At 42.9% G+C, this 22,802-nt stretch overlaps 1 protein-coding gene across 3 annotated transcripts in view; it reads left to right on the forward strand.

The window, feature by feature from the left end:
• Nucleotides 1-22,802, forward strand: part of CXADR (CXADR cell adhesion molecule) — a 125,181-nt gene that overhangs the window by 21,368 nt on the left and 81,011 nt on the right. For all 3 annotated transcript variants that reach the window (XM_073617066.1, XM_073617065.1, XM_073617064.1), the window contains exon 2: nucleotides 20,806-20,975. In XM_073617066.1, the coding sequence (XP_073473167.1) occupies nucleotides 20,806-20,975 (170 nt within the window). The remainder of the gene's footprint in view (nucleotides 1-20,805; nucleotides 20,976-22,802) is intronic.

Here is a 22,802-nt window from a genome sequence, read left to right on the forward strand (position 1 = left end):
CTCTACAGTTAAGCACCGAGGTGGGGAAACCTGATGATTTGGGGCTGTTTTTCTGCTAAAGGTACAGGGCGACTTTGCCACATTGAGGTGCCAATGGACGGGGCCATGTATTGTAAAATCTTAGATGAGAGCCTTCTTCCCTCAGCCAGAACACAGAAGATGGGTCTTCCAGCATGACAATGACCCAAAACATACTGCCAAGGCAACAAAGGAGTGGCTGAATAAGAAGCACATTAAGGTCATGGAGTGGCCTAGCCAGTCTCCAGACCTTCATCCTATGGAAAATTTATGGAGGGAGCTGAAACTTCGTGTTGCCAAGTGACAGCCAAGAAACCTTAAGGATTTAGAGAAGATCTGTAAAGAAGAGTGGAGCAAAATCCCTCCTGAGATGTGTGCAAACCTGGTAACCAACTACAAGAAAAGTCTTACCTCTGTGCTTGCCAACAAGGGTCTCTCCACCAAGTACTAAGTTATGTTTTGCATGGGGATCAAGTACTTATTTTACTCACACAACTGCAACTCAATCTATAACATTTTTTTATTATTTATGCATTTTTTTTTTTTTTTTTGGTGGTTCTCTATCATAATTTAAAATGCACCTATGATAACAATTATAGACCCTTCATTTCTTTGTAAGTGGGCAAACGTACAAAATCTGCAGGGGATCAAATAATAATTTTTCCCCTTAAGTACCTGTAATTTCCCAGGAGGCAGTGGGATACCCTGGCTATGTCACCATCACCTCAGGAGAGGCGGATGTGAGGGAAAAAACATAAGCCATGACAATTTGGAATGCAAGTGTGCTGCTTACAGAAGTGGATTTAATGTTTTGGGGGGAGAGGTCTGCTTTAACCCAGAGTTCCACCCAAAAGTGAAACTTCCACTTATTTGCTCCCCCCCCCCGGTGCCTTATTTTGGCACCTTTCAGGGGGGACGGGGTCCTGTTTTTGACAGGTCCCACTTCTGGAGACGGCACTGTCCCTTGAATTTCGGTCTCTTTCCTCCGCTGCCAGGCAAATTAGAAGGCGCAGCACGCTGCCATCTGAAGCCAAAAGGCTTCACTGCTGGTTTCCCTTAGTGGAGATGCCGGCGGTAGCACCCGACAGCCAATCCGACAGGTAAGTGTCCATATATTAAGTCAGCAGCTACTATTTGTAGCTGCCGACTTTTATTTTATTTTTTTTTTTCCCAGGCTGGAACACCTCAACTTGCAGTACTGGATAGTGGAATGCTGTCTGTGTTGAGTGATCTGATTGTTGGTCTTTCTGCCTTAATCTGTATTGATTATTAATCAAATCTAACAATCCGTGGTTCAGACCCTCTGCTATAAATCTATATCTTGAGTGAACATATTGAGGAGAAGCTCTTCTCTGTGTTTGATTCTTGATGCTTTATTTGATGGTTGGAGAAGTATTTTGTTCAGAAACATTAATGTGATATGGAGCTGCATTTACTGGATCGGTAAATGATCTTTTGTGATGTTTCCCGGTATGGAAGCTCTAAGCTCTAACCTGTCCTATCACAATGTCATTAGGAGACCTTGTATGCTGGTGACCAGGTGCACCTCTGAAAGCACTATATTTGATTTTAAGCAAGCTCAGCATCCTTGCAGAAGGTGAAATTGCTAAACTCAGATGAATAATGTGTTCAGAAAAAGCACCAACATTCACAAAGCAGCTGGAACAAACAGATTCTGCTATCTGCTTGATACAGCTGCATCACCATGACCTAGTCTCCTAATGAGGGCATCACGGCCAGCTCTGGTGCACTCAACTTTTCTGTGGCCTCAACTTTTTTTTTTTTGGTGTTATTTTATTCATTTATTATTTATGTATTACATAGTATTCATTTTATTGATTTTTAGTTATTTGTGTATTTATTTTACTTATTTATTCATATTACTATTTTATTTTTTTTTATTTGAGCAGAAAAAGCACGAATGGTGTGTTTCCATTAATTTCTATGCGAATAAAAACACGCCAAAAATGCTCAAATCTGCCCGATTTGAGCTACAAAAAATACTCCAGAACTTTTTTCAGCTTCAGGCATTTGACTTCAGGTGACTTATGCCCCGTACACACGGTCGGACTTTGTTCGGACATTCCGACAACAAAATCCTAGGATTTTTTCCGACGGATGTTGGCTCAAACTTGTCTTACACGGTCACACAAAGTTGTAGTAAAATCCGATCGTTCTAAACGCGGTGACGTAAAACATAAAAAATAAATAAAACAAACATGTTATACTTGCCTGCTCTGTGTGGTGGTTTTGCACCGAGCAGCCCAGATCCTCCTTTTCTTGAGTCCCTCTTCAGTGCTCCTGGCCCCTCCCCCTGTTAAGTGCGAACACATGCATTCAGACATGAAGCCGCAGCCTGACCCCACCCCTTTTCTCTCCTCATTGGCTCGCTGGTTTTGTTTGACAGCATTGGGAACCAATGGCGCTGTGCTGTTGTCTCAGTCATTGAGGAGGGGAGTCCCAGGCAGCCAAGACACTCCTACGTTGTTGGATCGGGGGGGAGGGGGGGCTGAGAGGGGCTGCTGCAAACAGGTGGGTTTTTATCTTCATGCATAGTATGCATGGAGATGAAAAAAACTTTCTGCCTTTACAATCACTTTAAAGAAGAACTGCAGTCTGCTCACATTTGTTATTAAACATATTTGCCATTCAGAAGCTTCTCTCTAACCACTTTATATATGCTGTGGCTGCAGCCATTTTAACACTGGGCAGCTGAAGCTGCTGCCTGTTCACTTCCTGTATTTACAAACACACACCTCTGCAGCTCTGATTGGCCCATCCTCCCTCCCTTCCTGGCAAGCTCTCACTCTCAAGAACGGAGAGATCTGGAAGCCGCACACCAATCTGATAAGTGCCTTTATTGATAAAAGAGCTGGATCATGGAGATATACAAAACACTACAGCAGAAGTGTACAGGGATCAGCTGACGCGTTTCGCACTCACGAGTGCTTACTCAAATGAGCTATGAGTAAGCACTCGTTGTGAGTGTAATACGCGTCAGCTGATCCCTGTACACGTCTGCTGTAGTGTTTTGTATATCTCCATGATCCAACTCTTTTATCAATAAAGGCACTTATCAGATTGGTGTGCGGCTTCCAGATTTCTCCATTCTTCTCTGCCTTACCTTGCATCGGCCAGCACCTGGGACTCTCCCCTTGAAGGATGTTGCTCGTTTTTTCTTTCCCACTGATTTGAGCCTACCTGAGCGGTGGAACCCTCTCTGGTCTTTGTGAGCTCTGAATCCTTGGGGCCAGGCTTTTCAACTTACAAGTATTTTCCATATTTTTTGGCCTCCGTAGCGTTGGGTACTGTGGAACACTTAAAGTGGTTGTAAACCCTTACAGACCACTTTGACCTACAGTAAAGCCTAGATTAAGGCTTACCTGTAGGTCCAAGAAATATCTATATTTGCAAAAAGACAGGCACCTCTGTCTACGGCGCATGCGCCGTAGACAGCAGTGCGCACTGAGCATGCCACTGCTAACGGCGATATGCCGTTAGTGGCGGCTTCCATGCGCATGCGTGGTAATGACGTCATCGCGGCTCCGGCCAATCACAGCGCCGGAGCTGCGATACCCGGAAAGAAGATGGACGCTCCATAGCAGAGGGGACAGCGGTGACATCGCAGGCTCCTGTGTCAGGTAAGTGACACATAATGGGCTACTATGTGATGCATAGTAGCCCATTATGCTTTACCTTTGCGGGAAACAAAGAGGAAGTAAACCCATTAGGGTTTACTTCCTCTTTAATAGAGTTCACTGCAGAAGCACTGAAATCATTCAAGGTGTATTGGCACAACTCTCCTACCACGTTTCCCACCACTTGTTGCCCAAAAGAATGCCAGGTTGACATGTATGGCCTAAATTGTTTGCAACAATGAATGCAGAGAGCACCATGGCCATGCACAAACCTCTTCTGTTTCAGACCACAGGAATCTATCTTGTGTGATGGGAATGTAAACAATAGTGATGTGTCAGTCAGGACTGCAGTGAGACATTGGGGGTTATTTACGAAAGGCAAATCCACTTTGCACTGAAAGTGCACTTGGAAGTGCAGTCTCTCTAAATCTAAGGGGTAGATCTGAAATGAGGGGAAGCTCTGCTGATTTTATCATCCAATCATGTGAAAGCTAAAATGCTGTTTTTTTATTCTCCTTGCATGTCCCCCTCGGATCTACAGCGACTTTACTTCCAAGTGCATTTTCAGTGCACTTGCAGTGCTAAGTGGATTTTCCTTTAGTAAATAACCCCCACTGTGTGACAAATGCATTTTATTGCTATCTATAAATGTGAAGGAAGCTGCATAGTGGAAGTTGCCTCAGATATGCAAAACAGTTTGAGTTTAATCTGGATATTTCCTGGTATTCACAAGTATGCAGATTTTGCAGGCTATGACCAGGCCTTAGATGTGAATGCCAGCGAAGCGAGCATAAATGGAAATCGGAGAATATAATGAATAAATACAAAATGTGCGGCTCTTTTATGAAATGCAAAGTAAAGACCAGATGACAAAACGGAGAATAGAAATTTATATACAGTACATTTGAGAATACAATATAAATGTAGGTTTAACCACTTCGCCTCTCCTACCTGTTCACCCCATATGGACCAGAGCAGTTTTTATATTTCTGCTATTGGCCTGTTTATTTGGCAATAACATTATCTAGGGTTGTCCAGATACCACTTTTTTAGGACCGAGTACAAGTACCGATACTTTTTTTTTCAAGTACTCACCGATACCGATTACCGATACTTTTTTTTCAATGTCACGTGACAGTGTGGTTTTTTTTTTTTTTTTTTTTTTTTGGGGGGGGGGGGGGGTGAACGGCGTCTGTGTTTTTTTTTTTTTTTTTTTTTTTTTTTTGATATCTCCCCCTTGAGACAGAGAAAGAGGCCGAGGATAGAGATTCCCCAGTCCCTTTCTCTGCAGCCTCAGCTGCACTGAGAATGAATGGAGAGAAGACAGCGGCTCCTCTCCATTCATAAACTGACACATTCGTAATCACAGGAGATTACAATGTTTCAGTTATGTGAATGGACAGAGTCAGCTGACTCTGTCCATTCACAAAGGAGGACATGGAGAGACAGAGACAGCGGAACGGAGGGGGCATGGAGGATGAGGTGACAGTCAGCGGTGATCGTGTGTGGGGGAGTTACAAGCACCGATCACCGCTGTATGTCACTAACCAGCTGAAAGCCGCGGGGGGAGAAGCTTGTAACTCCCCCATGTGCCGATCACCACTGACTGTACAGGTATCGGCGGAAGCATCGGGAGCATTTGCCCGAGTACAAGTACTTGGGCAGATGCTCGGTATCGGTACCGATACTAGTATCGGTATCGGGACAACCCTAACATTATCCTTCAAAACCATTTAGTTTAATGCCAAACAAGGCTTTCTTTTCATGATATTGTCTTGCGACAATCTTTTTTCGCAATCCTTCGATAATAAAACACAACAATACTGAACAAATGCACTTTTTTTTGTTTTTTTTGTTTTTATAGCAGTGTTAAGAGTTATTGCACATTTTATTCTGTAATTTGTCCCGTTTAAAATGACACTAAAATTATGATTCTGGTACAAAATATATCAAATTTTATTTTAATTTTGCTTTTTAATTGAGAACTGTGTAAATATGTGTTTAAATATGTAATAATCACAAACAAAAATGTTTAAGTAATAAATAGAAACCAGCAGTAAAATAGTTGGAGAGAGACTAAGTAGTTAGGGCTTTAGAGTAAACTATGGGTTAATAAGGGGTAAAATAGGATTATTAAAAAAAATAAATGTTTTAATGTACATCATGTGCAGATCTAAATTAATCCATTTGATCTGCTGATAAATGAACAGAAAGATACAAATGTAATAATGTTACTTTGTATAGGTCTGTAGCAGTGGTGTTTATAAACACTGATTCAGTCTGCTTTTTTAAAGGATAAGTCCAGCCTAACACTAAAATCTCTACATCTACAGACATCCATGATCAAATACTAACCTATCTAGCCCTGTAAAGAAGAAATTGCCATATATACCCCCCCTTTTTCTTTTTTGCCGATCCAAAGCTGAGCTGTCAGCTGCGGCTTCGCTGTGGAGGCGGGTGCAGAGGACACAGCCGACAACAGAAGCCCCATAGTAAATCTATGGGTGACATCACTCCCCATTCATTTCACAGCTGTTGTCGGCTGTGTCCTCTGCAGAACTCCTGCACCTGGAGACCAGATCGACTTCAAAAAGGTTATGTATACTGATTTCTTCTTTACAGGGCTAGATAGGTTAGTGTTAGATCGTGGTTGTAGAGATTTTAGTGTTGGGGTGGACTTATGCTTTAAGCTAAAGCTGCCTACTTCTTCCCTGAGTATACTGTAATTCCAGCTTTGTTTGGGGGGTTCCCAAAAGCAGGACAGAGAGACTGGACATGCTGCACATGCCCTGTGTACAATGTTCATGTTTTTTGCGGCATGTGTAGCATGTCCAAAGTCTGAAACTAGTTAAGAAAAAAAAAGTTGCCCATAAAAATAAAATGGTTTGGTTGTTGGTTAGTTGGCTAAAGAATTGTTGGCCAATGTAAATAATTGCAGTCTAATTGGGTACATCGAAAGAATGCGTCTTTATTGGTTAACTTTTTTTTTTTTTTTTTTTTATGGTTCTAAACACAAGTTTTTCTAATGGGCCCATGCACACCAATGTGTAAAGATTAGTAACGTGCACTATGTTCAGAGCTGTAAAATTAAAAAGTTCCTGCTTACTAGCTGCTGTATTTTCATACAGTCACGTGCATGTACCCTGATAGGTATGCTGGGGCTTCATAGAGTGTCATGTAACAATGACTAGAGCTACTCTTGGGCTACCTAGAACGTCACGTAACAATGACTAGAGCTACGCTGGAGATTTCTAGAGCATCATGTGACGATGGTTAAAGGTACGCCGGGGATTATTTACGAAAAGGCAAATCCACTTTGCACTACAAGTGCAAAATGCACTTGAAAGTGCAGTCGCTGTAAATCTGAGGGGTAGATCTGAAATGAGCGGAAGCTCTGCTGATTTTATTATCCAATCATATGCAAGCTAAAATACTGTTTTTTTATTTTCCTTGCATGTCCCCCTTGGATCTACAGCGACTGTGCTTCCAAGTGCACTTTCAGTGCAATTTCAAGTGCACTTTGCACTTGTAGTGCAAAGTGCATTTGCCTTTAGTAAATAACCTCCAGTGTCTGCTTGATCAGTTATTTCAGGCACATTCTTTCCCTCTAAGATGGATCGACAGTTATGTTACTGCTTTTATGCAAATTTTTACTTTTCATCAAAAAATGTTAGCTTTGCCCTTTCATTCCTAACCCCTCTCGGGTAACTGATGCATGTTAGTATTAGCTGAGAGGTTTTTTTTTTTGTTTTTTTGTGTGCACTGTGAATTTATAATAAAAAAAAAAAAACATATAGTGCTGCAGACTTCAGCACTAATCTTGTTTTGCAGCTTTGCTTACTTTTTTAAGCTTGCGGTTGCCCTCAATTCCTCCTTTGAAAATTGGCTCCTTCCCTACTTGCTGGTTTTCAGGTTGCTCCATTTTACCAGGTCCCATGGAAGCCATCTTATGTGTGCATGTTCCTGGGTGGTGTTTAGGATGAGTCTCTTTAGTTACTAAATGTTGAGCATGTAGCGCAGGCAAGATGACAACACCTGATGGAGGGGTCACTGGGTCTAGGAGGACACACTGGAGAAGTGTTTGTTCTCTGACTGTACACCAGTGAGGTAATAAGGTGAATTGTTCTGGTTTGGCAGCAGCTTATGTAAACATTGGCAGAGGAAAGACCTTTGTGAATGTAATAGTTTTGTTCCACTATTAAGCTGTGAGTTAAGATGCAAATATATATATATATTCCTGCACGTGTTTTATAATCTGGTCGGTGAGAGCGGTTCAGTGTACGATTACTGGCGTGTAATATCCAGTGTCTGGAAGCAGATTGTAGCACACGGCGCGGTGTTGTAGTGTACAGGATGACTTGTTTTGTTAGCTGTCCCTGTAGAGCGAGGTCATCCCTCTACGTGTTGCTAAGGAACCCAGAGACCGGCTAAACATGACTCCAGTGAGTTCAGTTTTCCCTGCAGTCATCTTGGCTCCTGTGTACACAAACTTCAATTAACATAAGTCTATGTGTACAGTATTTTGGAAGACAGATTTTGAGTGCCCATTCACACTGGTGTGTGTAGGTGTGTTTCGATGCATTTATTGAAATATTACAATCCAGTGGAGTGCATTGCAGCATGCTGCATAAAAAAAAAAAATGCAACTTGTCCCACTTTTTTCATGGCAGACCAATGTGATGCAGTGGTATTAACAGAAACAATTGGACGTTGGGCAAATTGCCTTGTCTATGCCTTCGGACTGTCAGACAACAATGCCCAATGCAGCCCAACAGGACTGGGGTGAATGAGTCCTAATTGTTTAAAGCTACTTGTACTCTAGGCGTTTAGCCTGTGTGCGTTTAATCCTGGACTTTTAGTGTGCCCAGGAGCCACAGGTGCCGCCTTTGACAGGCTGCAGGCAGTAGAGCTAAAGTCTAAGGTGGGCTGGACAGGGCTGAATGCTGTACCAAGTGGTGCCCATGATTGGGGCCTAATGCGTTCAGGGGTGTAGGTCTGGAACATACATGGCTCCTCTCCAGGCATGTGTTTAGGCATGTTCACATCCTAATCTAAACCTATCTGAGCTATCCCACCAGGAGGCTGTTGCTGCACAATCGTAAGCAACCAAGGCATTCCCCACCCTGCAACCGCACATATACCGTATATACTCGAGTATAAGCCAAATTTTCAGCACTTTTTTTTTTGTGCTGAAAGTGCCCCCTCGGCTTATACTCGAGTCAAGAATTTTTGAGCAGCAGAAAATGACATTTTCCGAACTGACTTTAAGGCCCTGTATCTCGGGGCCACTTGGTGCTAGGAACCCCAAACCAAAGTGGAACTAGCTCTACAACATATCCAAAGCTGGGGTTCCTAGAACCAAGTGGCCCCGAGATACAGGGCCCAAAAGTCGGTTCAGAAAATCTCAAGCACTTTCCTGCAGCAGAGAATGACATTCTCTGAGCCGACTTTGGGGCCCAGTATCTTGGGGTTATTTGGTGCTAGAAAACCCCAGCTTTGGATATGTTGTAGTGCTAGTTCCCCTGGGTTTGCACACCAGATTTGGGGTTCCTAGCATCAAGTTGCCTGAGATACGGGGCTCCAAAGTCGGTTCGGAAAATGTCATTCTCTTCTGCAGAAAAGTGCTTGACATTTTCTGAACCAAATTTGAGGCCAAGTATCTCAGGGCCACTTGATGCTAGGAACCCCAAATCTGGTGTGCAAACCCAGTGGAACTAGCACTACAACATATCCAAAGCTGGGGTTTTCTAGCACCAAATGACCCCAAGATACGGGGCCCCAAATTCGGTTCAGAAAATGTCATTCTCTGCTGCAGGACATTTTCTGAACTGATTTTTGGGCCCTGTATCTCAGGGCCACTTGGTTCTAGGAACCATAGCTTTGGATATGTTGTAGTGCTATTTCCACTATGTTTGCACACCAAATTTGGGGATCCTAGTACAAAGTGGCCCTGAGATATGGGGCCCCAAATTTGGTCAACTGTGTCCATCTGCAGCAATGTCATTTCAGGACCCTTTGGGTCCAGAGACCCCAAATTTTGGCTGCAGCTAGGGGGCATCTAGGAACCCTTAACTGCCCAGTTTGAAGTTCAGGGGACCTATGGCTGCAAATGGGCACATTGAGGCATGCAAATGGGCATTGTTGACCCTCATTTCCACTTACAGTAGCTGCGCATTTCTCACCCTAGGCTTATACTCGAGTCAATAAGTTTTCCCAGTTTTTTGTGGTAAAATTAGGTGCCTCGGCTTATATTCGGGTCAACTTATACTCGAGTATATACGGTACTTTCCCCTTTCATATGTGCCGCTGCAGGGCATGCCTTTGCCGCTTATCATTGGTGCGCCGTGACGGCTTCCTGGATAGCTTGACCGCTGATCCCCGCTGAGCAGACACAAGACAGACAGGTCAGTGTCTGCTCCGTTATGCAAAGCGGACATGGACACAGCTCTCTGTTCTCTATGGGTCGGTCGGATGGAAAGGGTTACCATCTGTCAAGGTAAATCGTTCAGGAGAGGTTGTAAAAACATCTAATTTCCATGAAGCCTAAATCTGTTCAGCCACACTTGTGGTTTACACACGTTTTTCAAACTGCCCAGGCAAGACAGGCGACGCTTGTAGTTGGTAGGTAATCGTCCATTAAGTCACTTATCTTCCTGGTTCAGGTATTCAGCCCTGTATGGCACTTCTCCACCTCCAGCCTCATCATTGGAAAATTGACATCATCCCACTTATTAGAGCACTTGTGGTACTGCAAGCTACCGTGAAAGGAGATAAAAGCACTGCTTTGGGGTGAAGAGGTGGCCCCATGTGCTGTACTGCATCAAACGGTGGTATGGTATTCTCTAGGCTGATACTTGTAGAAATCTGACTAAAGAAAGCTGTAGACTAGACGGCATAAATGCAGTAGTCCGGTACGTTACCCACTGTAAGTAGAATAACCGGTTTGCTCTATAGCAGGCTCTGTTTTCACGCTTTACTTCTGGTGTTGTGAAACTTGTGCGTTGCAGGAAAATTCTAAGAGCTTTCAGTGCTGTTGGTTGAGTTGTATAGTTGCATGTTGGTATTCACGTTACAAGCGTGAGCTGTTCTATGCATGCCAGTAGTAGTAGTAGTAGTAGTAGTGTGATACGAGTGGGAGAGTCTTAACCAGCACCATATGTTATGGTGGCCATACATGCTTTGATAAATGATTGATCCCCTTTCCAAGCGATATATTCCTATAGGGATAATCTATCTATAGTTTTCAACCTATAGTCAACGGTGGTGGATTTTGATCGATTGGTTAAAGGGATGTTAAAGTCCTTTATGACTTTTAAATAACACTTACCTGTGTGCAGTGGTTATGCACAGAGCAGCCACAATACTCCTCGGGTCCCTCACTAGCGCTCCTGGCCCCTCCCTCCTGCCCCCAGAGCAAGTAGCTTGCAATGGGGGCACCCAAGCAGGCTCGCCCCTGAGCCGCGGCTCTGCATGTCTATTCACACACAGCCGTGCCTTGGCCTCACTCTCTCTTTCCTCATTGGCTCACTGGCTGTGATTCCCAGTGGCTCCCGCTGCTGTCTCAGCCAATGAGAAGGTATTCCCTGGAGAGCTGAGGCTCTCGTGCACATCGCTGGACCGAGAGTGGGCTTAGGTAAGTTTTAAGGGGGGGGGAGAGAAAGAGAAGGTTTTTTGCCTTCATGCCAAATCTTCAGCCTTTACAACCACTTTAAAGGATACGGTCAACTTTTTTTTTTTTCACCTACAAAAAAAAAAAAAAAAGAGTCATGTATTTTTTTTATTTATTTATTTTTTTCAAGGAGCCCACTGAATGTTGCACCCTTGATCAGCAGATCTCCTGCAGACATAGCTGTCTGCTTGTACCTCATACGGGCAGGCAGTTACCTGAGAGCAGGAAGAACAATGGACTGAGTGCTCACAGCCCTCGCAGCTCATTGAGAACTACAAGCAGTCAGCTGCAATGGATGAAGGTGCTTGTAGGCATTCATTCGGCATGTTACATGTTCCACCTTTAAAAACAGGTGCAGCATGTTCATAGTTAACATATCCTTTTAAGATGCGATTTGTAACTTCTGATTATCAGTTATCTATCACATCATTTTCCACCATCTAATCTCATAATCTGATCAATTGAAATATGATTGGATAAATTGTGCTGCACCCGAACCGCTGTGCATCGGTGTGAACCCGATCTTAGAGCTGGAAGAAGAGTCTGCAGAGCCTGGCATTGCCCCCAACATCCACTCTTCGTGAGTGCAGTGCTTTGCAGGCTCCTATGCAATATATGTGCATTTTATTATTTTAGTTGTCTTCTGTGTATTTAGTTTGTTTCCTGGAGTTGCACTTTAAAGCTGAATTCCTAACCATCTGCAGAATGCACAGTCCGCATACAGAGAGCTCTACCCTACCAGAGGACTTGTAATTCTGTGACGCTCGTTATCTTGCCAATGGAATGCCAGACAGCAGAGCCAGTGTCTTACATTGTTCATCTACCAAAGACCATGGATACAAATACCTTTCTCAAATGAAGTATCAGCTCAAAATTTCTCACGGCCTTATTAGTTCTTCTAGTAGTCTTAAGCCTAGTACGGGTTGAATGTCGGGTGGCATCGGCCAGTTCAATAGAAACCAGCTGACATTCGGCCTGTGTGTACTGCAGTCGGTCCCACAGAAGTCAATGGCAAACCAGAGTGTTCTGCCGGGGAGGCGTTCCCCTGTAAGAACACAATAGCACAGGAGGGGAGATTGCTGTACTGGTGTCAGTCAGTACAGCGGCTCCTCCTGAGCAGTTGTGGTTGTTTCCCGTTACTGGGTTGTACAAAAAAAGATGTCTCCTCTAAACCGGCGATCAAGGGTCTACGCAAGCACTCAATGAAAAAGATACCATGCGGTGCTTGAGTTGGTCTGCTTAGGGGACAGGAGCCACACTGGGGCAGAGATTCTGTCAGCTCTGCAGGGGCAGGCTCAGAGGTGGTTGACGCCACGCCAGCTTCAGCCAGGAATGGTTATATGCGACAATGGCACGAACCTTCTCTCCGCCCTCCGACAGGGACACTTGACCCATATCCCATGTTTGGCACACATCCTGAATTTGGTGGTGCAGCAGTTCTTGAGCAGGTACCCAGGCTTACAGGATCTCCTGAGGCAGACCAGAAAAGTCTGTGGTCATTTCCACCGGTCATACAATGCCAGTGCTTGGCTGGCTGACATTCAAAGGGAATGCAACCTGTCCACCAACTGCCTCATTTGTGACATGCCCACCAGGTGAAACTCAACGTTGGCAATGCCCACCGGCACCTACCGATTGCACAGGCAGAATGGCAATGTGCCGATGTAAACAAGGCAGATGTCCGTTCTGTGTGGAGGGAAGTTATTGATCATGTATTCCTGCAAAGCACCTCCCCCACAGTGAGCACACATTTAACCCTTTGATTGCCCCTGATAACCCCTTTCCAGCCAGTGTCATTAGTACAGTGGCAGTGCATATTATTATTAATTTTTTTTATTTATTTATTTTTAGCACTGATGACTGTATTAGTGTCACTGATCCCCACAAAAGTGTCCGATTTGTCTGCCGCCATATTTCAGTCCCTCTAAGTCATTGATCGTCGCCATTACTAGTAAAAAAAGAAAAAAAAATCACATAGTTTGTAGACGCTATAACTTTTGCGTAAACAAATCATTACACGCTTATTGGGATTGTTTTTACCACAAATATGTAGCAGAATACATATTGGTCTAAATTGATTAAGAATTAATATATTATTTTTATTTTTATTGTTTTATAGTGCAAACCATAAACTGCAGAGGTGATTAAATACCACCAAAGGAAAGCTCTATTTGTGGGGGAAAAAGGACAAATTCTATTTGAGTACAATGTCGCACGACCGTGCAGTTGTCAAAGTAACGCAGTGCCGTATCTCAAAAAATGGCCTGGTCATGAAGGGGGGGGGGGGGGGTAAATCTTCTGGAGGTCAAGTGATGTACTTATTAACTGCATTAAACAAGGCTAACCCTTTCCTGGATGCACAGATTTCTTGTACACAAAGGTATGTTCCTACACAATGGTAAATGTTGGTGTGCATTCAGCCATAGAAAAGCATTACAGCTCTTACAGATCCGTTAAGAAATTGGTTCCTAACAAACGAATAAATCCTTGTTACACTTGTGATCTAATTATTGGCTCATTTTGATGTCCACTCTCTTGGTACTCGTTCCTGACTTCCTCTCTGGCCCTTTCCTTTACGTTCTTCCCTTTCACTTATCAACATTCATATCTACACCACAATAGTAGAATGACAGTTATACCTTTTAAAAATTACTCTATTATTATTATTGATAATATAATCTTTATTATTATAATTACATATGATTCGTATTAACCATTTTATGATTTAATGTGATTCTTTAATTTTCTGTTATAAATGTACTTCTTGTTTGAATTTTCCTCACATATTACCGTTTATAGTTCCGTATACTCTGAATCTTCTCACTAGAAGTATACACAGCAGTTATTTTCTTTCTTAGAATAATCAATAAAAATGTATTTAAAAAAAAAAAAATTGGCTCCACCCACATTGAGATATGTATTTTGATGCCTGTGCTTGAGGCCTAATTCTTTATCTATTGGGTCTGTCTTAGGCAGGCCATACATATTGCAACTTTCTTACCTTCAACCACGGGTTGAAGGAAAGAAAATCACTTGATTTGCCCCATCAACACAGCTCAGCTGCACTGTTCTGACAGTGGGAGGTTTCCCTGCCGTCAGAATACTATGAACACTGCTCCCGCCTATTGCCATTGACCGTAATCATGTGAAAAAAAACCCAGATGGGCTGGTTGTACTGGAGTCGAATGATCAACTTCAGTACAACCAGCCCGCCCCATAGATGGATCAAAATTTTCTTCTGGTTTCTGCTGAACCAGCCCAGTTTCGATCCATCTATGGCCGGCTTTAGAATGGGTGATAGTGGTGACATACTGGTAGCCAGCCAAGGGATATTTTGTAGCAAAACCAAAAACACAGCAGACTGGGCAGAAAGATCTATAAAGGTCTATTCTTTTCTTGTCACAAGTAGCCTAGACAGCTCACTGCCTTCTACCTGACTATAAGAAAAAATGAACTCTTTGTATAAGCCGCCTCTGATATCTTGATCCTCTTATCTCAGATCGACTCCACCAGACAGGGTCTGCCTGTCCAGAACAATAGACTCTGCAGCCCAACTGCTGTTCATCAACCAGAATGATCTTAGTAGCCAAAGACCATGTGATGTAGGCTGGGAGCCGAGGGACAGAGTTTATTTATGGCTTCAAAAAGTTACTCAGCATACTCCAATTCTGAATGTAATTTGGTCTGTCCTAATTCTATGGTGGAGGTGAGCTTGGGCTAAGACTGTAAAGCCTTGTACACGCTAGAAGTTTATTATTATTTTTTTTTTCGTTCAACCCATCAGGCTGAACAAAAACAAACTGAAGAGCTTGGGACGAGATCCTGTACGAAATATCCGATGTTCGTACAACAGTCTCCCCTGCTGAGCTATTGTGTTCTGATAGGAGGGCAGCTCCCCCCGTCAGAACACACCAGTCGGTGTTTAAAGCTATTGGCTAAGCACGTTAATCGCATGCCAGTCGGCAGACTTTTCGGTCATGCCCCTAAGACGGAGTACCAGACCTTCAGCTGGCACTGATGGACTGGTGTTCTGTCAAATCCTCCAACCTGTCAAACTTCAACTACTTAACTTCCGTTTTTTTTTTTTTTTTTAAGCCATCAGTAATTGGAGTTTTTGACAAATTTGGTGGTTGGACACAACACCGGCCACAGAATAGTCTGTTGCAGAATATTGTGAGCAGAGATTCTTATTCCGCTCCGATACTAGGCAATAAAATGGCCGCCTCTGAGGCGGTGACAGCTTTGTCCCCATAAGCCGCTGTGCTGTCAAAATGGCTAAATCTTCCTGTCCTGGACTCTATTCAGTTGTCGGTGTTGTGTCCAACCACCAATTTGTAAAAATCTCCAATTACTAAGGGTTTAAATAAACCCAGAAGTGACATGGTTGGAGTTTCTGATGGGTTGGAGAAATTTACAGAACACTGACTGTGCTGTACACTTGGGGTGAACGTGATACCATCTGATATTCTGCCTGTGTGCACGGCCCTTAACACAAGGGATGTTGGTGCACTGATTCTCCCGCCCCACAACTGCCCCACAACCATGTGCAATAGGCTGTTTACAGGGATAAAACAAGCGGTGGGGAGGCGACATATTGTCTCCTAAAGGGTGATCCAACTATGGGTGATGTTTCAACATGCACCTATAGGAAATCATGCTCTGCACTTTTTGCAGCCAGTTGTCATCCATCCCACACCATCAATGCCATCCCTCATGGGGAGTTTATTCGAGCCAAACGAAACTATTCAACAGACTTGGCCTTTGAGCTGGAATGCAAGGTCATTCATCAACGTTTATTGGACCGAGGTTATAACTAATCTGTTATACACCTAGAACTAGAAAGGGATTTGCTAATGGACAGAGAGGAATTCTTGTCAGATATGACTAAAACCAAGAGAACATAAAAATAAGAATAAACCTTACAACTTTAGAAATAAAGGAACAAGCAAACCTATTGCGTTTTGTAACCACATTTTCCCAAGAATATCACCAAATGGTTCGAATAATAAAAAAAGAATCAGCCAATACTATATTCAGATAAAGATTTAAATGATATTGCAAGCAGGTTGCAGTTTCTCTAGCCGACGTGTCCCCACACCAAGGACTGCACTATCACCTAGTCTCTATATCTCAACAATGCCAATCCACCTGGCTCTCCTATCCCGGAAGATACCCTTGTAACACAAAATCCTGTAGGTACGGCAACTTGTGTGTATTGGGTAAAACATTTGTTGCTACAGATGAAGAATTCACTATACAGCAATATATTAACTGTGGCACAAACTATGTAATTTACCTGATCACCTGTATTTCATGCAGCCTCCAATATGTAGGTTGTAGCACACGTCCTTTGAGAGCCTGTATAGGGGAACATTACTGTGACACAAATAATCCGAATGCTAGAGATATTTTGAATGCAACAAGTCACTTTAGAGAACGTCATCAGGGTGAACTTTCCTCATTTGGTTTTAGAGGAATGGAACTGTTGTTGTCTCACTTGCCCAGAGGAGGCGATGGGGAGAGAAGCATGGTGGATGTTTAGGTTAAAAACTAGATCGCCTCAGGGGTTAAACATTAAGTATGTATCGCAGCTCATTTTTAAAAATTTTTTATTTTTTTTGATAATTGCCTGCGGTCAGTAAAGACAATCAATGGGTGGAGCCTGTGATCTTCAGAGCTACTGTTTATTTCAAAGTTTCATGTCTGTAATGTGGTTATGACTAAGGCCTTATAGGCTGAAACGCGTCAACTGTTATCTGCGTTTTGTCCACTGTGGCTTTTCAATAAAATGAAGATTTTTTTTTTTTTTAATTATTTAAGAGCAACAACCGAAGTGCAGATCCATCTTTCCTACAATTCTCTACTCAGCCAATGACTGTGGTTTGAGCACCTGGGAGCTCTGCTAGCTATATGTTATATGGGTAGTAGCCAGTGGCGGTGCATCCATAAGGGAGCACGTTCGCCGCCCCCTCTCTCCTGCCCCCCCCCCCCAGCACCAATATCTATGGCTGGCGCTGCTACCCTCTATTCGGGCACCTGAATTGCGGGGGGGTTGAAGCACCCGATTAGAGCCACAGGCTCTAATAGGCATCAAAAAAGGTGACCTGCGAGCGCCATGCTGGGCGCTCGCAGGTAACCTAGCTGTGTTAGGAAAGTGAATATTCATTCACTTTTCTAACACTAAACTGCCTCTCCACCAATCAGGTGATTGGATCTGTTACCCGTCACCGGTTTGGCTGAAACGTCAGGCGCTGTGGTTGGACGCCTAACAGGTGTCCAATCATAGCAGAGGATGTAAAGAGCGGACAGGAGAAGGCATCGAGGAGCTGTCTCACCAAGACAGGGTAAGTGCAGACGGCGGGTGGGGGGCACAGTGGGAGTGTTTGGGGCTGCAATTAATGGGGTTTTTTTCAGTTTGTTTGCCCCCCCCCCCCCCAAAAAAAATTTTAAACACTAGCCGCCACTAGTAGTAGCACTTACTTTTCTATTTATAGATATTGCCTCCTCCCTGCCTCTTAAACTTTGATAAAAAACCATAAGCACAGTGCTGGAACAGGTCATATTGTTTTGTTTCATAAAAACAGGCCATATTGTGCCTTGCTGCCTTTGAAGAGACATTGTCACCTTCCCCATACAGTGCAGTAAACCTTGTATGCCCACCTTTATTGCGCTCCGTCATCCCCTGCAGTCGGTGCTTCCCCCAGTCATGTGACTGTACTGTTGTCTGCCATCGGACTGCTAGGCCCAGGTACTGTCACCAGGGGGTTACTGGGCTGAGTGCTGGAGGAAGTGGAGGCTAGGTGAGTATATGGGAGTCGGGGGATGACCTTTGCAGAGACATGGTCACTTTGCACTGCATGGAGTCTGGGTAATTTCATAGGCTGTGCAGTTAATGGCTCCATTCAAAACTGCCCACATACAGCAATCTGACAGATTTCTGTAACATTACATTCACTGAATGTTGTGTGTGCCATTTGGTCATGTCAGGGGCCACATTTGGGGCCCCACTACATCAAGTAAGTTGACCATTCCTGATGTACACAGAATCCAAGAACCAGCAGATCAGTGTGGAGGAAGCACAACGATCTCTTCATGTAACCTAAAGAATCCCATTAAGTCTGACAGCTGAATGGGTCTACAATGGAAGTGCACTTATCCTTTAAATGGGGTCTGACTTGCTGAGCAGACAAGGTTTTGATTTTATCTGACAAGTGTGAGCACAATTCTCACAATGTATATGGAATCTATAGCAGAAGAGGAATGATTTTGATAAATTTGTATGACGGGAAAATAGTAAAATGTGCTGATAAAAGTATATTTAAAGCCAACTTTTTCTCATTTGGATACATTTAAGGGAGGGTTAAAAGCCCTATCAGAGGGGTGTGTGTGTTTTGCCATCTGTGCCCTCATTAAGGAGATTCCATTCACTTCCTGTCCTGTAGACTCAATAGGAAGTGAGGATCTCTTTCTGTGTGAGGGAAATTTCCTCTCTATTCTCTTGGCAGCTCAAAATTTTGGGTGTACCTTTTTTACTTTCCTTGTGACATCGTTGATCAGCACAATTAGTGTGAATCTCCCTATTGGAGACAGACAGGTTTTTAATGCTAACTGTTCTAACAACCCTGCCACTCCATCCAAATCTAAACCTCACCTTTTGCCTTTAATTATACTTAAAGGATAAGTTCACCGTTTGGAACATGTTACAACATGTTCCAGCTATATTTAGGGTATAACATGTAACATATTTTAGCTCCTCCCACCAGTTCTGCTGATCCCTCCCCCCCCCCCCAGTGCAATGGTTGGGGATCGTTCCTCCGCACCCTCTGCCACTTTTTGATTAGAGCACAGCCATGCAGGACTTCTCCCACACAGCCCCGTTATTCATTCATAGTTTCCTGTGAATGAATGAACTACAAGTACCGCCAGTCACTGCAGCTGATAGCTTGTAGTTTTGAATGGACTGTGTGAGGGTGCTGATGAGCGCTCTTGTAGTTCATTCACAAGCCCTGCAGCTTTCAAACAGTCTGCCCGTATAGAGGTACGGGCAGAAAGATGCAGGGCTTGTCTGGAGAAGCCTGACAAAAATATTTACATTTTTATTTTTCAATTTTTTTTTTCCTGGAAAGGGGAACTTATCCTTTTAATAGAGACACAAACACAGAATGAACAGTATGGAGTTTATTTGCTAAAGCTGGAGAGTGCAAAATCAGGCTCACTGTATAGAAACCAGATTTTGCACTCTTCGACTTTAGTAAATAAACCCCTATGTGATGTCATTGGCTTCCCTTGCCTTTCTCCAGACAATATTGTGTTCTGCCTTTGCTTGCTTGCTTTCTTTCTTTCTTTCTTTCTTTCTTTCTTTTTTTTTTTTTTTTTTTTTTTTTTTTTATTTAATGTTTTTGGAGTGAATTATAAAGAGTTTTCTATTTAAGATACATAATTAATTTATCCAGCATGAACTGGAGCTTAGTTATGTAGCATGAGGCTGTATATTCTGCAATATTTAAATTTTTGGTAAACTCATTCAGTGAATGCAAGCTGAGATAACATTCACTGCATTGATGCATTCACACAATTTCCCATTAACCAGGAGATAAACCAAAGTTCAGGTCAGGAATATTCCTTTATCCCATTGTTTTGCAAATCCTATGTACACTACAAATTGTATGATTGAATCGTTTCTGATATCACTATTTTACTAACCTGACCATTATTATTATTCTAAATAGGAAACTTTCATTTTGTTTGCAAATATTAAAAATTCTAACTACCAGCAAGAATACGTCCCTACATATAGAGCACCTGTCATTTCAGATCCATCATAGCAGCGCCTGTTAGCGGACATCCACTCACCTGCTGCCGCCACATCCCTCACGTTGTTCATTAAAGTGAATGGGACCGTCGGTGAGTCAGCAGCAGGTCAGAGGAGGAGCCATTGCTGGACAGAGTTGACAGTTGCTCTTTAAAAATTATGATATAAATACATTTAAATAAAGCCTTTTTACTAGTGATTTAAATCGACTTAAATCAAATCCACCCTGGACTACATCACACCTCTGGTCATGTTAGGATTTTCAGTGTCCAAATTTACATACAACTATTTGCTTCCTTCTGGTCTAATGATATATTTATCTGCCCAACAAGTGTAAAAAAACTTGTTCTTACCAGAAATCTTGTGAACTCTTATGCGATGTCCGTGTTATCTGTTTCATAGAGAAGATAAGGAGGTGTTTTGTAGTCCCTGTTTTTGGGGTGACACAGCTGCTGCTCTGTAGATACAGTGCAGCATATTCCTTCTAATAGAGGAACTGTTACTGGCAGGATCACCAGGTAATGGGGGGGGAGGGGGGGGGGGTAGGGATAAAAGCCTAAAAAAAAGAAACCAAATTCAGTCACCACCACATCTAATGATTGATGAGCTGCAATGTATTCTCTGTGTTCCAGTGATATGGACTTACATGTTTTGTCTTCTCTTTTCAGCTTCTATGAATGCTCTGGAACTGGTTACGCCAGCTAAAACGTCTTATGATGGTATTCAAGGTGGCAAAACTACTCTGGAATGCAAGTACACGTTGGCACCAGAGGACACTGGAACACTGGATATTGAATGGACTTTAGTGGCAGCTGATTCTCAACAAGCTGACCAGATGGTAAGTACAGAGAAACATCCAATCTAACCATCCAATATCAGTGTGCATGTAGTACAGCCATTTGTGTTCTGCTATTTCATGTCCTCTGCTATTGCTAGACTAAAAAAAAAAAAAAAAAAAAAAAAAGTGTAAAAATTATTCATTTGCCATGTGCCTTTGAACTTGCTAGAAAATTTTAAGGGGTTGCAAACCTTTGTTTTTTTTATACAAAAATAACAAACCTGCCTATACTTTACCTGCTCTGTGCAATGAATTTGCACAGAGCAGTCCCAATCCTCTTCTGGGGTCCCCTGCCGGCGCTACAAGCCCCTCCTTCTGAGCTCCAGCACAGGTTTTCATTCTCTGCAATAAAGCAGCTCTTCAGTCATTTTTTTTTCAACTTTCCATCTATTACATCTTCTGTCCTTGTTTTAACTTTGGATAGTGATTTTTTTTTTTTTTTTTTTTGCCATTAAATACCTTATACAGCCTGCTTCCTCTTTCTTGTCTGGCCATTAGCCTAGGATTATGACATCATGCACAGCTCTCACTTTCTGTGAGTTTGCCAGGAAGGGGGGGGGGGGGGGAAGAGGGCCAATGAGAGCTGCAGAGCTGGATGTGTGTCTGTAAATCCAGGAAGTGAACAGGCAGCAGCTTCAGCTGTCCACAGTTAAAATGGATGCAGCCAGACTTAGTGGAGGGAGATTTCTGCAGCATATTTTGCAAGTACAGAATTAGATAGAGATAGATAGAGATCTATATATTATGCAAAGTGGTTGGAGGGGAGCTGCTTCAGAATGGCAAAGAGGTTTTTATTACAAGATATGTGAGCAGACTGCAGTTCCTCTTTAAGTCAAAAACCTTATGGCTTTAGGATCACCTTTACTGCTCCAGACCCAGCCCCCTCCATCCTTGCATGTCATGGCCCCCTCTCCAGGGAGTGTTTTATTACTCTGTGCTGACCCAGCTCCTCTGCTGCTCCCTGCATCTTCCAAAAAACCTTTGTAGTAGGTAGTTGCCAGTGGAGGACTAAGGGGGAATACTGTGGTGTTACTTGAGTGGCAGCTCTGAGTTTGACATTGTATCAAAGATGGTGGCACCCAGCAGCAGTCTCAGGGCTTTTAGAGCCGGTTCACACAGGGATGACTTGTCAGGTGACTTAGCCGCCTGACAAGTTGCGTCCCGTTCTGTACAATGGAACCGCTGCATCGCTCCGACTTAGAAAAAGGTTCCTGTACTACTTTGGGGGCGACTTGAGTCGACTTGCATTGATTTTTATATAGAAGTCATTTTTCAACTCGCCGCTGCAGTCCTGTTCAAGTTGCCTGAGGCAGTTGCGCTGCAATTCGTGCTGCCTCAGTGGGAACCGACTCTTTTTTTTTTTTACCTGTAAAAGCTTCCCTTGTGTAGAAATCACACATAAAATAGTGCATTCACATTAACCCATTCATCCCCGGAAGGATTTACCCCCTTAATGACCAGGCCATTTTTGCGACACGGCACTGTGTCGCTTTAACTGACAATTGCACGGTCATGCGACACTGTAACCGACAAAATTGATGTCCTTTTTTTCCCACAAATAGAGCTTTCTTTTGGTGATATTTGATCACCTCTGTGGTTTTTATTTTTTGCGTTTATATACTTTCTGCTATAATACATATCCAAAAGAAAAATATAAAAAAAACAGATTTATTCATCAGTTTAGGCCAATATGTATTCTGCTACTAATTTTTGGTAAAAAAAAAAATACAAGAAGTGTATATTGATTGGTTTGTGCAAAAGTTATAGCATTTACAAAATAGGGAAAAGATTTAGGGCTTTTTTTTTTTTTTTTTTCTTTTACTAGTA

Source organism: Aquarana catesbeiana, linkage group LG02 (assembly GCF_042186555.1).
Source record: "Aquarana catesbeiana isolate 2022-GZ linkage group LG02, ASM4218655v1, whole genome shotgun sequence".
In the NCBI taxonomy this organism is placed as follows: Eukaryota; Metazoa; Chordata; class Amphibia; order Anura; family Ranidae; genus Aquarana; species Aquarana catesbeiana.